This window comes from Diadema setosum, chromosome 3 (genome assembly GCF_964275005.1).
Source record: "Diadema setosum chromosome 3, eeDiaSeto1, whole genome shotgun sequence".
Lineage (NCBI taxonomy): Eukaryota > Metazoa > Echinodermata > Echinoidea > Diadematoida > Diadematidae > Diadema > Diadema setosum.
Window position 1 is genome coordinate 30,110,022 of NC_092687.1, and position 17,481 is coordinate 30,127,502.

The 17,481-nt window shown below is 39.0% G+C and overlaps 1 protein-coding gene across 1 annotated transcript; it reads right to left on the reverse strand.

Annotated features, from left to right (window-relative positions):
• Positions 1-2,754: 2,754 nt before the first annotated feature.
• On the reverse strand, positions 2,755-10,734 carry LOC140226334 (uncharacterized). Its single transcript, XM_072306826.1, has 2 exons — positions 10,588-10,734; positions 2,755-3,966 (listed from the first exon to the last, which is right to left on the reverse strand). Exons 1-2 carry the CDS (start codon positions 10,732-10,734, stop codon positions 2,755-2,757), a joined length of 1,359 nt encoding a protein of 452 aa, XP_072162927.1.
• Between the last annotated feature and the right edge of the window lie 6,747 nt (positions 10,735-17,481).

Consider the following 17,481-nt stretch of genomic DNA (forward strand, 5'->3'; position numbering starts at 1 on the left):
TAGCGTATATATTAGTATGATACATTACACAAAAGACAGACGACGAGAACAATAATAATTATTTTGAATAAAGCGATAGCACGTTGCCCTGGAATAGAGTGAAATAGAATATAGATACATTAATGTCTTTCGCGCTATTTTCAGTTGTCAGTTAAATATAGACATACATTTGACGGTGTGAAAGACAAGACAAAACGAAACAAACGTAACTTCCTAAGTCATATACAGTGTAAAAGACTCATATCGATCTCTTATTGAAAAATGTGTCTTTTTATAGTTATTCCCAAGGATTTCCTTTTGATGTCATTACAGCTATGAGTATAATATAAAATACGAATAAATTGTATCAACTAGTGAAAATGTATATGCATGTAACACCTAAATACAAACAACACATAAGCACACAAACATTTTATGTAAAAGGTGTCCTTATTTTGTTCCATAAGGACTCCCACTTCATTCTCCCACTTCTTTCTCTCACACAAAGGAGGTCACAAAATTTGTCTGCTGCAATAACTTGTTTTGTTGGTTACAGAAAAAAAAAAAAAAACAGCCTTGCAATCTCACACAAACTTACCACAGTAGCGCATGTCAAACCATATTCCCTTTATTCGTGTGGCATCTGCTCCTGTGTCTACAGGGCGTGTCACACCTTTCCGGGCAAGCCTTGCGTGCGACTTGTGAAGAATAATTTTGACTACCCGGAGGTCCCCGCAGATGACCCGCGCATGACAGTAACTAACACGTATCTCACCCGTAGTCGCCCGGAGGTGCGCACGCAAATCTTTTTACCCGCAACCATGTTTAGGCCCTGTCACACCTTTCCGGGCATGCTAGCGGGCTTGTTGTGTGTGGGGATTTTAATTTTCCAGCATACCGAACAATTTCTGAGGGCGGACAAGGATTCGGGGGAGTTTGGGCATGTGTTTTACTTGCTGGACGTGTTCTACTTTAATTCTACTTACGGGTTTACTGTGTGACCTGTGTACCAGTCGCGTGGGTGCTGACAACTCAGAGAAGGAATTCCTCTGAAGGAATGGCAGAAGTCCCACAGAATGTCATTATCTTGGCTGCATACGGGGACTGCGAAGTACGTGTGTGGGAGTTGCCTGCGAGGTGCTGACGCTAAGGGCCTCCTACTGGCGTTCTGCGTGGACCTCTCCGGGCATCCCCGCGACTCACCCGGACAAAGTTTTTATCATGCTCAAGACCTGGCTGCGGTTAAATGGGACCTGCGTGCGCACCTCCGGGCAACTACAGGCGAGATACGCGCTAGGTACTGTCAGGTGCGGACCAACTGCGGAGAGCTCCGTGTAGCAAATCTGTTTCCCCGCAAGTCAAGCCGCAAAACTTCCCCGATACGGTATTACAAGGCCTTGAGCATGCTCAAAACTTGTTCCGAGTGAGTCGTGGGGGTTTGCTCGCAGAGGTACACGAAGTACACCAGTAGGAGACCCTTATCGGCAGCACCTCTCAGGCAATTCTAACGCAGATACTTCTCAGTACCTGTAAGTCTCTCGTAACAGCAAACGGATCGGTTTCAAAGCTCTCAGGCAGGTCACACGGAATACACGCAAGTAGAAGATAAGTAGCACGCGTCTAGTAGGTAAGAAACAAGTGCGAAACTCGCAAACATTCTTGTCCGCCCGGTGAAATTCTCCTGCGTGCTGGAAAATCCCTCCTCGCAACAAGCCCGAGTAGCTTGCCCGGAAAGGTGTGACACGGCCTTTACGTTTGTGTGTGTGTGTGTGTGTGTTTTGAGCTATACATACACCACACTGACATGCTTGACGCGGATTCACGGCGAATTTCTCTGTGTCGCCTTCGATACCATTGTTGCTTCGTTATGTCATTAGACCCCTCTGAATAACAATTTCCAGAAAGACGCCTGTCCAACAGACCATTGTGCTCACTTTTATTGCTGGGTAATGAATAGATCCGGGCCCCGTTTTATCAAAAGATATAATCGAATTTGAATTTCCTTAACACACAGGCTGCCATACTACAGACTTGTGATTGAAATCAACTATGTCATCAATAATGATTCTTCATAAGACAGTGCCCTGGTTTGTAACGTGCTGTAAAAGGGACGTCCCCTTCCACAGTAGCCTAATTATATTAATATACTTCGTAACATATAGATATGTCCATGTAAGTGGAGACTAGAAACTCGTTGAAATATATGAGTTAGTGAGAATTTTTCTTTCTCTTCTGCCCAATATCATACTCCTTGACCTAACTTCTTACACTATACAAACATTGTGGCATCAGTAAACACACGTGTTTACTGAAGTAAGCACACAAATCTTGTGTGCATTAATATGTACATCAAGAGAGTGTAAATGCGACATATTATTCACATTTCGAGTTTTAAGATTCAACTATCCACGTTCTACTATTCGACTTTCAACGTATAAAGAGCTTCAACTTTCACTTCCGGGAAGAGTACGCTAAAAGGAATGTATGAGAACCCATAATCAGTGATAATGTAGAAAAATCTGTAAACATAATTTTTGTCGTTAACAAAGACCCATCGAACAAAACATGCGAACCGATCTCCTATTCTAAAATGGCGCATATACAAAAGAAACGTCACGCTTGGTTAGGACAAATTTCATTACATGTATCTCTATTGCAGTACGATCCACACACTTTTCATTATCACGCATTGCTTGCTTTTTATATTATATCTAATGACAATGGAGGTGAATATCGAATTGAATCGAATCTTTGCGATCATAACATCAACAGCTTTCACTTTAGAAGCTTGATCATTTCTTCATATCCCGGAGCTTTCGTAAATACCAATATCTCATTGTCGCCGTTGATGGCTACTGTCTCTGATGACGTCACCAGGAATTCGGACAGCAGGAAGGTGGAGCGTGATATCTTGCAGCGAATGATGTTTTCAATTTTCCCGCCGCAGTGGCGTGTCGCCACATACGTCGTGGTATCGTCCGTCTTTTTATACATGATATAAAGGACATCATGGTACGCAGCACAGCGCACCTCACTCCAGTCGGAATTTTGGATCCTCTCTTTCACCGCCCCGTGTTCGTCGTAGACGCAGATGGTGGTAATGCTTGTCTGCACTACAATCCAGCCTCGACTGAGAACATGGAGTCCGTGGATTTTCTTCCCGCTTACGGGAACAGTCTTGATGATTTTCCCATTGCGCGGGTTTAAAAAGTATATCTTCCCGTTCGACTCGTCCCCGACGAGAATCAGTCCGTCTCGGGAGACGGCAACGCGGCCGCATGCCGACGGTAGGGTCCAGGACTTGGTGGCTGTTCCTTTGGAGTCGTACAGATGGATTGCTTTACTATTGTATTCGCTGACCACGTAACCATCGTTGTCTGAGGACACGCAATCGCAAATGTCGAAGTGCGTGTCGCTGATCACGGCCCGCGTCTGCTGCGTGTCGAGATTCATTTCGAAGAGCCCCGACCGCATCTCGTTCGTCATAATGACGCTGTTTCCGGTCCTGCTCGAAGTCAAGAGCTCCGGATAGGCAACGGAAGGAGGGATCGAAACGCTCCCGTGCAGCTCCCATGAGTGCTTGACTCCAGTAAGGTTCCCCAGGAGCTCCTCCGATTCGTCCTTTTGGCGCGCAAACTTGATCTTTCGGCAGGCGGCTGTGAGCTTGCGCACGGCGTCTAGATTTTCCTTCGCCGCCGCAGTGAGTGTGTGACTGAGCGACGCCTCCTTCTCCTCCGCCACCTTGGCGTCCATCATTGAATCCGCTCCTGGTCTCTTCAGCTCGGTCTCGAGGCGCTCCCGTCGATCCTTCATCCATGACTCGAATGTCGTGCGAAGTTTTTTGATTTCGTCGAGGAGTGTCTCCTTCCTTTCCCGAATGGACACGTTCTTGAGAGTTGCTCTCTGATGAATGTCGCGGATCTTCTGGTCCCGATCGGCCATGATCTTTCGAATAGCCGCTTCCGCCTCGTGCTTGGCTCTGCTTACCTGTCAAAAAACAAAACAAAACAGCAACAGCAACAAGGAAAATTAACAGACATGACGGACAGAGAGACAAAAAAAAAAAAAAAAAAGAAAGAGACAAAATCAACTTCGTGCAGATGACACGGCAATTATTGTGTTTCCAGGTAGTATGACTATCCTACTTTGCTTTTCAGGATATATTAACGCATTTTACTGACGGCGAAAGACATGAAAGAGCAGACTGAATATCAGCAAAGGGTCTAGAAAGCAGACTCCGTGACAATTAAAAAAAAAGAAGAAACAAGTTGGTATCAAGAGGTCAGATGGTTCCAGTAATGAACGTTTTAGATGCTAAGAAAGGAAAATTGTTGAACTTCTCTCTCTCCATCTTTCTCATTGTCAAAAAAAAAAAAAAAGAGGAAGAAGAAGAAAAAGACATAACGTTCCCGAAAATCTCTAGCCCATGCAAAATATTTAGATAAGCATGATAAGGTGCTGGCGTGGGTATTGTTCTGTTGTATACTCTTGTTCACCTTGCAAGGACACCCTGCATCATGTTTCCATGGTTACTTCAGGCTCACATCAAGAGCGCTGATAAACTTCTTCTTTATCATCATCTCCTCCCTCCCCCCCCCCCCCTCTCTCTCCCTCTCTTTCCCAGAATCACCCATCTCCCTTTACCCTGCATTCCCCTCTTCCATCTTTCTCGGTCTCTATACGTCGGTAAATTGAAAAGGAGTAAGCACGCTCCTGACCAAACAATATCAGCTTGTATCACATGTTTTAACGCTTAATTGAACGCGCTCTATACCTGCTTCCGACCTTTTTTTTGCCATCGTTGACGCCACGAGCACCTGGATTTAAAATGCGACAGTAAAATCAATTTTGATTACAACAACAATGACGCGCAAGGGTAGTGTAAAAATAAAGCATTAATAGAAGTTGTTTTTTACTCCCTTTTATTGAATGCTTTGCTGCAACCTTTGTTCAATGCGGTGGTGCTATCTTTTTATTTCTTCATTCATTCGCATTTGACCGTAAATAAGGTTGATGGCAAAAAGAACTGCAGGTGCAGTTAGCGCTTTTTACAACATGGCAGGAAAAACCATCTACCGCTCCGTGTGGGACGAGTGTGAACTGATGGTGTTACGATGTATAATTTGTACATGGCAAAGAATAGATATAATGTGGATGTTGCGTTGTTATTGTTGAATAATGATTTGGTGATGAAGTTATTAACTTTTCCTACAGACTGGAAAATTTGCTATTAAACAAAAATTTAATGACATGCCTGTAGGTGATAATTCGAAAGAAAGTCAATTTGCCGCTGATTTACAAGAGTGATGTAATCCTTGTAATCCTTCTTTTTTCATTGCCTCAAAAGCGTAGTGTAAAAATAAAGCATTAACACAAGTCGTTTTGAACTCCCTTTTATTGAATACTTTGCTGCAACCGATGTTCAATGCGGTGGTGCTGTCATTTTATTTCTTCGTTTATTGGCATTTGACCGTTTATTCGCATTTGACCGTGAATTCGGGCCGGCCATCTTTTCAAGCAATGTTTATAATGTCGGCCCTCTGCATTAATCACTTCTTAACTACAATATTGTTCATGTAACCCCTGCTGCATAGACATGCATACTGTATAATATCAATTAATACTGCGTATATATCAATTCATGATATTATATTGATTAATGATATTATATCATTAATTTCCTTCAAATACAAATTAAGACAGAATTTATTGAATAATTACATTGCGTAAGTCCATTGAAATGTCCTTCTTTCTCGTTTATGTGCCTTTTCCTGCTGTGTTGGTTGTTGTCATTCAAATCAGTTAAGCCTCTCTGTTTGCGCTCTTAAATTCCATCACACCAGTATCCCTTTTCGTATCCTAAGACTTCGGAACGCGTGAACAGCTGGCTTGTTGTATTCCCCTCAGTGCTATACTGGCTGGTAATTCTAATTCTAATCCTAATTCTTCTTTGAATGTTAGTACTTGTATGTTCACTCTTTAGGTTTCCCGTATCTCTTCCGAGGACTCGCATGTCGAGTTGTTCTCTTTTCACCATTATTCAAATCATATTATTACACTATTGTCAACATTGTTAAATCAACTGTTCTTACATCTGCAGAATGTGGTTGTCTGTATATCACTATTTGTATTGAGAAGATTCTGTTAGTGCCCCAGGTATTTTTGCCTTTCATTTTTGTTTTTCTTTATTTTGGTCCTACGTTGCATCCGTGCTCCTCATCTTTACACTCTGTTCAGAATTTGGGACCTACGCTTAACAAGCTCGCTTTTAAGTAGGTTCCATCATATTTCTTTAGCGTTATACATAGAACCAAACGTACGATGATTGACCGCTGTAATGTTCTGCATGCTTACATTAATTTACTGTGCATCCAAGCCGGATAAATTTTGATTCACTATGTTTTTATTATATTTGATGTATATTCCTTCATTGAGAAGTATGAAAATAAGTTGAATTGAATTGAATTGAATTTATATCGTTGTTTATGCAAGACAAACGACTCTGTGATGAATTTACTTTGTATAATTTTATTTCCTGCATGTTCATGATTATGTAACTTATGTATATTGATTTGCAGAAAATAAAGTATCTTTCAAACAAAAAACAATACGGCTGATGGCAAAAAGAACTGCAGGTGCAGTTAGCGTTTTCCTACACCATGGCAGGACAAACCATCTACCGCTCCGTGTGGGACGCGTGTGAACTGATGGTGTTACGATGTATGATACCTTGTACATGGCAAACAATAGATATAATGTTAATATTGTGTTGTTATTGTTGAATAATGATTCAATGATGAAGTTATCAGTAAAATTTTGCTACAGACTAAGAAATTTGCTACCAAACAAATGACATGCCTGTAAGGTGATAGTTCGATAGAAAGTCCATTTGCCGCTGATTTACAGGAGTAATGTGATATTTTTTTTTTCAATGCCTCGAAAAAATTAAACAAACAGATGCCTAGTATCATACAAAGTATTTCATTATGACTATGCTTTTGTTCATTTCAGGAATATTTTGCAACATATTCCAGATGCTCTTAGAAGCTATTTTTCTAAACACATCGTGCATGATATGTATATATATATATATATATATATATATATATATATATATATATTATGTATATATTTGTTATTTCTGCCCCCCCACGGAAAAAAGCAGTAACTGACATTTTTATCAATGTTTACTTTTTTGCAAAAATGAATAGTTTACCCAATGCTCTCCAATGTTAATAGGTCAGTTTTGCAAAAAAAAAAAAATGAAAGTGACCAAAAATGCAATTTTTCACTTTTGCAAAAAGCAGTAACTGCATCCAGTTGATTCAACTTTGCAAGTTTCCCCACGGAAGAAAGCAGTAACTAACAAAGCCCACGGAAAAAAGCAGTAACTGACAATTTAGTCTAATCATTCCAGACTCTGTATAGTCCTTCCTGTATATTTTTTCCCCTATACCATTTACTTTTTCTACTATTTTTTTTTCAAAACAATGTAAACAGCAGTTTCTTCCATAATTTAGGGGAGTAGATATAAAAAGATTGTTTCACCAGTAACTTGACTCTGCCCGCATGGAATCATATGACAAGTTGTAGAAAAAGCTTCTTTCTGGAGACTAGCAAACCTGGCAGACTCAGCGCGCTCAGAGTGCAGAATACGCGTGCAGCTAGCTGCATGCGCATAAATTCTGCAGCATAATGCATGCACTAGCTAAACATTGCACATCACAGTCATCACTTGCACAGTATTGCAGGTACCTGGTACAGTCTGAGTGATCATGCCAGTGCTAACCATGCTGTCACACAGTTTCTGCGGTCCAGGCATGCCTGTAAATCTATCATGAATTGCAGAGGAAAAGTCATGGTAGCCATGGCTTTGGCCAGAACCAGAAAATCTAGGTGAGCTGAAAATATATTGAAGGGAGATGAGCACTAATACACTAACGTTAGTCTAACGTTAGATGTAGGCCCTAAAGTTAGGTCTACCAGATCTAACGTTATAGAGTAACGTTAGATCTAGAGTCTAATAGATCTATATTGTTAACTGTTTAGTGTTAGACAAAATGTCAGTAGGCCCTAGGCCTAATCTAACGTAATAGATCTAGGTCTAGCACTAACATTGGGCATAGATCTGTAGTCTAGCTTAAGTGTAACGTCAGAGTTCGACTAGGATCTAAGACGAAGAGACTTGACTTTATTGTCTAGTCCAGGGTCATGTGTCAGGGGCCAGGCCGGGCACTCCTAAGTTCAATTAGGGTAGGCCTACATGTACCTTATTTTTACACAGAATGCCATTCAATCGACAAGACCTAGTCTAGGTCTAGCGTTAGGTCCTAGATCTTATAGATCTAGACTAACCAGAAAGTAGAAGAACTTTATAACCTGGTGGTGGTAACAATTCTCCTCCTATGGTCATGTGACATGTGCAGTTACTGCTTTTTTCCATGGGGAAAAGAGCAGACTCCTGGCCGTCTGCAGTTACTGCTTTTTTCCGTGGGGAAACTACCCAGAATCAAGGGTGAGCCACCGCAGTAACTGCATTTTCCTAAATAACATTTAAAAAATAACGGAAACATAGTTTTTTCCTAGGTATTGTTAGACAACTAGGTATGGTGCATAATCATACCACAAAATTATTTTTGAATGTTTCTGTGTTTTTAAAGAATCTGCAAAAAACACAAAATCGCATTTATCTCAGCTCAGCAGCTATGCAGTTACTGCTTTCTTCCGTGGGGGGGCAGATTTGCTTGACTGCGTTTATACGTCATCTCCTTTTAATTTCAATTATGTTCATCTCTTGGTTTGTTGTAATTATATAAGAAAAACCTATGTCCGATTTCGCATGTGATTTCTGCGTTTCAGTAAGCATTGTTGTACGTTGTTTTGATTTTTTTTTTCCCCATGGAACAGGGTCTAAACAGCGACGATGCAACAAAGCAATCATGATTCACTGCTATTTAAGTCTTCCTTTGATCACTTTTCGGCAACAGTTTGCATCCAAGAACATCTTATAGTAGATGTAATTAAAACATTCTCAGGGGAATCTGCCTTTCTCATCTTCGAATGCAATCGTCTTACGTGCATTCTAAGCAAATGGCTGAATTTGGTTTCAGAATTATATGAAGTTTCCGGTTTTTTTTTTTCTTCATTTCTTTGTACAATTTCTCTCTCCTGCTGCCGAGGACATAAACTCCGAATGACTTAATTAACTAATTCCCATAACAGCATTGCAGGATCAAGAACGATGGGTCTATGGCTATGATTCATTATAGATTTTTAACAGCTGATGATTCTGCTATCTTTTCTTCCTTTATTCCCCTCATCCCCCCCCCCCCCACATCAACTGAAAATTATTACGTTCCATGCAATAAATTGTAAAGATGTTTCCTTAGTACCTAGATGGCAAAACGTTGTGTGGTATAGGCCCTCTGGCTCCATATGCATGGTCAACACCATATGTGTGTCCGTATTTCTCCTGAGTGAGTTTTTGAACATTTATTCACAGTTTCTTTAAAAATAAAATAAAAAACAAAGATACAAACAAACAAACAAACAAACTGCATAGGATCATACATGTAATATCTTCCATTTCGGGAGATACCACCTGACAGAATACTTAGTGGCATGTCCCAAAGCTAATTTTAGACATTATAAAAAAGAAAAATAGTCAGGCTTGACAGGGGTGGATTAAATGTACAAAACATATTTCAATTTTGCTGCATTTCGTTCGTTACACATCAAACAAACGAACATGCTGCGTAGTTACACGTGTACATGTAGGCCCTAATATTCTGGCTGCAACGCCAAAATGTGCGTACACACGTATAGAATCTTTCCGGGAATTCAGTGAACGAGTTATTTTTCTAGGAGTGCAAAAAGAACAAACGGGACCTTTGGTCCTCTTTGTCATTGTTGCACAATTTAGTGTCGACAGTGATGCCTACATGAATTGAATTTCGGATTCATTTTATTTTGTATAGAGTGTCATCAAAGATGATATTTGTGGGCAAAACTCCAATCGCATATCGCGAAAAAGCACGTGTGCGTAGTTTTCCGAAAATTAGCTGTTTTACCCTGTATATTTTTTCTGTATCAGAGACCTTTTTCTTGTTTTGTGAGAACTATAGAACCAACCATTTTGTCACTTAAATGTAATCAGTTGCAAGATTCATGCCATTAAACATTAGTAAAGAAAACAAAAAACGAGCAATGCACTATGCGAAACAACCAAGAATCTGCTGCTTCTGATTAATGAAAGACTCGACGAAAGAATTTCATGCATTTGAATAATATCCTGCTATGATGTTATTCTCTGCATTATTTCGCTGCTTTGTATTATGTGTTGTTCAGTATAGCAGTTATCTCAGCAAATTTGAATACAATCCTAAACTGACAACTTGGTTATGAGGTTGATACGTATACGAAAATTGTGACTTCCAAATATTTACCTCGTAAATAGCTGCTATAGGTGACCTAAAAGGGTGGGAAGGACGAGTAATCAGTGATAGTAGGACTCTACATAAAAATTGTATAACTTTCCAAGAGTCACTGATGTGGGAATATCAATAAAACATTGCAAACTGATTGCTAAAGGAACTGAAGTGAAAATACCTGTGCGCCCACGTCTTTCTCGACAGTAGTCACGTCCTCGTCCACGGCTGCCGACACGCTCTCCACGAGGCTTTCGAAGCTCGCTCTCCCCTCATCGGTGCAGCGGTTGACCATGGAAAAATACCTGGATTTCTTCTCGTCAGCCATGTTGATGCAGAGATCGAATTTAGAGCTGTCCGTTTTACAATGATACACCAAATATTCATAAAATGAATAATCTCATCAATAAATTCTTTAAAACTATGGTTGCGTTTTCGTTTTGGTATTGCAGGGGCGGGGAAAAAAGGAAACAAACAAATAACACTTTATATTTCCGTCTCTTTTTTTTTTTTGGGGGGGGGGATGGGATCGTGGAGGGATTCCTGATGTCATAGTTCAAATTTATGAGCATGCAAGATGTGTTTTTATTATATATTTTGGAAATGTTATGTTCCTGTTAAGGAAATATCATCCTCTTTTAATACTCTTTTAAAATATATACATGTAATTGAAACAATATCTTGCAACGTTCTTTTCTTTGAAATCATCATCTGGTAATATCCTAGAAAATAAAATCCAACTACTGTCTTTGTTATGACATTTGTGTCTTAAGGATCATTATAAAGGCTACAATAGATGTTTAATCATACAAGGTAGAGGCTGCTATTTGATGTCATTTCATTTAAATTATGCGTTAAGTAACAATGTGGAAATGAGATACGGGATAAGCTCCTATCCTTGCCGAAGACAATCAGGTAAGTAAGAAAAAAGAAAGAAAAAAAGAAGAAAAAAAAAAAACCTCCACCGGAAAAATAGAAAAAGAAAAAAAAAAAAAGGAAACGAACAAATTTCAACTGCGATACCACATCAGCAATATTACAATGCAATATGAGTTGAAGGAGTCATGTGAGAGAGGTTTTATTTCATTAAAAAATGAGCAAAATTAACGTCAATATACCACTGTCTTGATATCATGACACCTTGACTTTGAGTGATAGGCTTCAACAGCATATTGATGTCTGTCAAAAATCTGCGTTTTTATCTAAAACAGCGTTGCTAGCTTCAGAACAAATCCTGCCTCTTTCTCTATTTTTGTTATTTGTTTTTAGTGATTCAGGATATGGAGAAGGATAGTGTCTTAAATTATACGGAAAAGATTAATAACAATTCTAATGAGAAATTACGTAGTATCTCTGCTGGCTGTGAATGGAATTAAAGTCTGTGATTGCGTTTGTAATTGACTGTCATGCGGAGTAATGGATACACACAGGAATGTGTTTCACATATCAGCGGAGAATACATGTTTGAAATGTCATAGGTCACGCATTGCAACACTCGAGAAAATTAATCCACGCAAGTGAAGTCTGCTTTTCAAGCGCAGATTTGCAGACACGCACTGACGGTTACACACACACACACACACACACACACACACACACACACGCACACACACACACACACACACACACACATACACACATAAGCAAACACATATTTTGTACAGATGGACATAGTATAGATTGGCATACATGCATGCATAATGTGGGTATATATTTCTGATCTGTTTGGGGCGATGGCCAAATGATTAAACTTTCTGCGATCCTCGTCACATAAGATAAGAAATTTCTCCCTCCCCATCTCTTACTCTCCCTCTATCTCACCATCTCTCTTTCCCTCTCTCTCTCCTCTCTCCTTTCTTTCTCACACTGCCATTGCCTTTCCGCCAGTGTTTTTGTTTGATACAAGTGTGACTGGTTAAGACGAATTATAAAAGCATAAGAATTCAAATCACACACTAAGCAACGACACAGGCAATGAAATGGAGAGGCACTTCTTTCTCCATGCTGAAACAGGGCATTGTAGATCTTAACCATTAACATCCGACAGACGTCGTATCAGCTAGTACACCTGTTTTGGCAAAGCACTAGAAATAAATCCTAAACACTATTCCATATTGTTGGCTTACAATACTGTAACTAGTGGGTAAAATAGCTGCAGGAAGGATTAAGGACATAAAATGCGATTGGATCTTCTTTTCTTGCTGACATATTGAGCTATTGCATAGAGAGCAGATAATCTACATTATCATACTGGTAGAATATATTCTGCGAATTTATCTCTATTTTGCAATCCAATTCCATTTGCTTTAATTCAAACTTATGTGTTTTTATATACTTTTTGTTCTATTATTTTGTTTGTTGGCTGTTTTTTATCCACTGTCATAATTTATGATGATATGATATATCATTCATAATATATCATTATAAAATGCATGCTATTATTTTGATAAATAATTATATATAGATGATATAGCAACTAATCATATGCCATAGATAAGTCACCATCAAAAATGATAGAGACAAACATAGACAAAGAGAGAGAGAGAGAGGGGGGGGGGGGGAGGCGGATAGGATTTAGGCGGCTATTCCTGTAAAATGTGATGAATACATCATCGTAAATCAAACTCATTAAATAAATTACTTCTTTTTGTCTATGTCGGTTGCCAACATCAAAAAACAAACAAAAACAAAAAACGAAGAGATCATAAATACATAAAGACCCCGCTAATTTTCAGCTGACACGGAAGCTTGCACTTGTAGTATATACAATTCAATAATGACTAGTCCTTAATTGGTAGTCAGTTCAGCTATTTTTCTCTTTAAGAATTCCACACTTTTTTGGAGGGGGCGGCGGTAATACGTTTTTCATTAATACGTTTGTTTGTCATTGCTATGAACGCCAAAGACAAACCACTTCATCTGAGCATTTTGACCTGTAACATCAAGCGTATAGGTTTCTACTTGTTCTCTCCAAGTTTCGGTTTTATTGCGGACCTCGTTATGGTAATTCATACAGCACTTTCAAAGTGTCATAACTTCATCGTCTGAAAGATTCATAACACTGCATCATGTGACTGGTAAGGAGGTAATAAAGATGCCACGGCCATAATCATAGAGAACAAAAAAACATTATAAGACTCCTGACACGAAACATTTTCATGATTCAAATATGTAAACAAGGCAACGTTCTGGGAAAAGACGTTATAGGAAAAGATCTACAGATAACAACCACTGAAGACTTCTGATCAGTTGAAGTGATAGAAATATCAATTCATGAAGAGTACAAATCTTTCAGCTCTCATCCTTTCACCCCACGATCATAAGTGGTCGTTTCAACAATAATAAATCTTGATGAAAGGGAAAGAAAAGACACCCACGTATGTATCACGCTCACAATCAGTCTCATCGAATTTTACCTGTGGCTGATTCACGTAAAATCGTATAATGTTCGTCCTGCAGCTGCTCTCTGTCTGTGGGGTGATAAGGGAGCTAACGTTTTGCCTTTACACAGATCGCGGCAAAATGTGTAGGAGTATTACGCAGTGCAGATTTTCCAGGCAAGTGATAACGGCTTGCGACCTTCTGCAGCAAAATATGTACATGAAGCTCAGCGCGCGACCGCCCTGGGGAAAGACATGGTGTACACATTAGATTTATTGTGGCGGTCGTGACTGCGGCGCCATTTTACGGCGACTGTGGACGCAAACGCAAAATGCTTGCACTTTGTGTATATTAGCGAGAGTGAATGTGTGTATATGCGTGAGTTGCTTGTCTGTGTGTGCGTGTGTGTGCCTGCGAATTATGCATTTTCGGGGCATGGAATGAGTCTGCTGAAACTTCGCGCGCACACATGTGTGTGTGTGTGTTCATGTTTCTGTGTGTGCTGTGTACATGGAATTGCGGTAGAAAGTGTATTGAAGGTTAAATGCGTTGCTTGCATCTTGGATATCGCTGCAAACACGATGTTCCGAAGTGATGGCCGACAATTTCATTATTTCATCCTATATGAAGGAAAATCATAAATCTTATTTGCAGGGACGATGAAGGTAAAACGAATACAGTAACAGGCAGACTTCAAGATGATTTCGCATGCAGCTCTTGACGGAAACATAATTGTGGGTTCGAACGTCATGTTCATATTCAATCAAACTCATACATGTTTGCCTCCCCGCAAACATCAACTTAGCTTTGCAGTTTCATTGCTTTAATGCTTGCACTTACCACATACAAATTTGCCATTTTGTTGTTTCAAATTTTCCAAAATACTCATCTCGACGAATGTATCAAATAATTATATATGTATATACATATATATACATAATTGTGTGTGTGCCTTCGCCTTTTGTGTACTTAATTGTTATGATATACATACACATCTCACCCTCTCCCTCTCTCTCTCTCTCTCTCTCTCTCGCTTTTTTTCTCTTCCTTGCTCTCCCTGTTTTTGAATAACAATAGATGAAGAAAGAGACACCAAACCATGCATACAGACAGGGAGACGGATAGGGAAAGAAATAATATTGTATTTAGTGAATGATTCATTTTTTTTTATTTTTTTTTTACGATTTATGTTGTTTGTTGTTGTGTATGGTCCTCCCGCGTTTGATTTCGTAGCATGCGTGATTTATCCCCAAAATAAACGTGGACTTCGACCAATAAAGAGTCCGAAATCTGAGTGAAAATGTATGGGTAATTCGCGTAGAACTATAGTGGCATTACTTTAGGTGTTTCTGTGGTAGCAGATGGCACGATTGGTGATAGGAATAGTTCCTTTGAACTATTTTATTGACTTTTTTTTTATTAAATTGGCAATAATTATGATATTTGGATTGAAAATTTATCCTGAAGTCATTGCTTAGAAGAGCCTCACGCGATCTAGGCATTTTCATCTTTATCAGAATGTTGGCTTGATTGACACGCCATGTCGTAGTATTTGCCAAATGACGTCAATTTTTTTATTTAATTTTTTTTTTCTAAAATTTGCCAAATAGTACCATGATTATGATTTGTGAAACCATTGTCACAATGCCATTGTAACATCACAAGGTAATTCTGACTTACTATAGAATATAAAAAAGAAAGAATGGCTCTTAATGCCATAATCTTATACCTGTTATATCGGTTTCCCAGTTTCCTTCAAATGATTTGTCCTATCACTAAAGACAACGTGTGTGTTATACTGAAAACCTGCCTTGCAAAAGAGGTTTTTGTATTCGTATGTAAACGTGTGCATTAAACTATCAAAATAGTCAAACACCCAAAAGTTTCATGAAGTTTGATGTGGATTGATATATATATATATATATATATATATATATATATATATATATATATATAATGGGCCGTGACGCAAGAAAAGGGCCCTTAGGCCGTAAAATACCGAAATTGAGTTTTCACCGCCACATGGAAGAGCGAATTCTGATGTATTTAGACATGCAAACCGTTTTCTGAAATTCCACTCCTGAGTGCCCCATTTACGAAATTTAAAAAAAAAGTATGTTTTGCCCAAATCTTGCTGCTTTTAACGCGTTTATGCATGCGCGCGCGTAAGTCATGGACGGGGAACATTATGCCCCTTTAACAGCTCATAGTTCCACAGTTTTGGTCCGTTCTTCATCAAAGTTGGCATCTTTCCCCCATGTTTTGTCATGGATGATATGATGTAAAAATTAAGTATTCTATGAAAAAATCGTTGCCATGACAACCATAAAGATATGAGTTTCATTTCAAATTCTAGACGAATTTGGGCTTCTAGTATAAAACACGCATTATAGAAACATATTGGATATGGTAACAGAATGTAGCCGATTGAGAAGTGGATGTGTGTGTATGTGTAATTGTGTGTTACTTACGTGCATGTACATTGCAGATTTATGTGTCTGTCTGTTTGTGTTTGAGTGTATGTAGGCTTGTATGTGTGAGACAGGAAGATGATAAGGGACAATGTTGTTTGTCGTGCATGTCTAATGTAAACTACAGTCATGTAAATAATGTTTGTGTTGGATTGTATGATGTTAAGTCATCATTGTGTTTCCCTGCATGTGAAAGTGGAATACGACGTGTGTATGTACATGTATGTGTGTACTTCTGTGTGCACTTGCGCGTATGTATATTGTATGTTTATGTGTCTGTTTGTCTGTCTGTCTGTCTGTCTGTGTTTGAGTGCATGTGTGTGGTGAGACAGGAAGAGGATTAAGGGACCATGTTGTTTGTCTTGCATGTCAATGTACACATGTATATAATGTTTGAATGTGTTGGACTGTATCTTAAGCCATTATTGTGTTCCTCTGCATGTGAAAAGGTCTATAAACAAGCTTTATATTCTAAAAAGTTGCATGCATGCGTGTTTGGCTGGGTGTCTGCTATAGCTGAAATGCTACGATCAGGGCCATGGTTAAAAATGAATTCAGCCGTGTTTGTACAGGCCTCAAGGAACATCCCGGCAGGTACACATACAAGATGTAATGTGTTTTTGCAAAATTTACAATCTAGATGCCGCAAATGTGCGGATGTTATACTTGAAGTGTAGGATAGAATTAATCATGACCTATTTTAACCCTTCTTTTACAATTACATTACCAAAGTAAACTAGAATTATGTCAATGGGGAAAGAGTATTTCAATTATACATTCATTTGAACATAGGCCTACATGTGCAAAACACACACACACACGCGCACACACACATACACACGCATACACTTATGTGTACAAAGATGTACACTGTATGCACTATGCAAACAAAACTGCAACATACATATTCACACATACTTCCAAGGCAGTATCAAAATGAAAATGAAAAAGAATACATTATATAGAATTGTAGGAATATCCCCCATGTGGAATTTGCTGGAGTAAAGAGTTATTGCACTTGCAACACTTTAATCTCTTTCCATGCCACTTAATGGTTCTCAACTCCATCAAAGACAATGCATATTGCAGTGCAGATAATTCAATTCCCTTTTTACATTCTTCTTTTTCCAGTAAAACACAACACAGAATAAATCAGGAATTACATCATAAACATATACATTCGACTTTGCAGAGGATAAATGATACAGATCACATGCAGATAA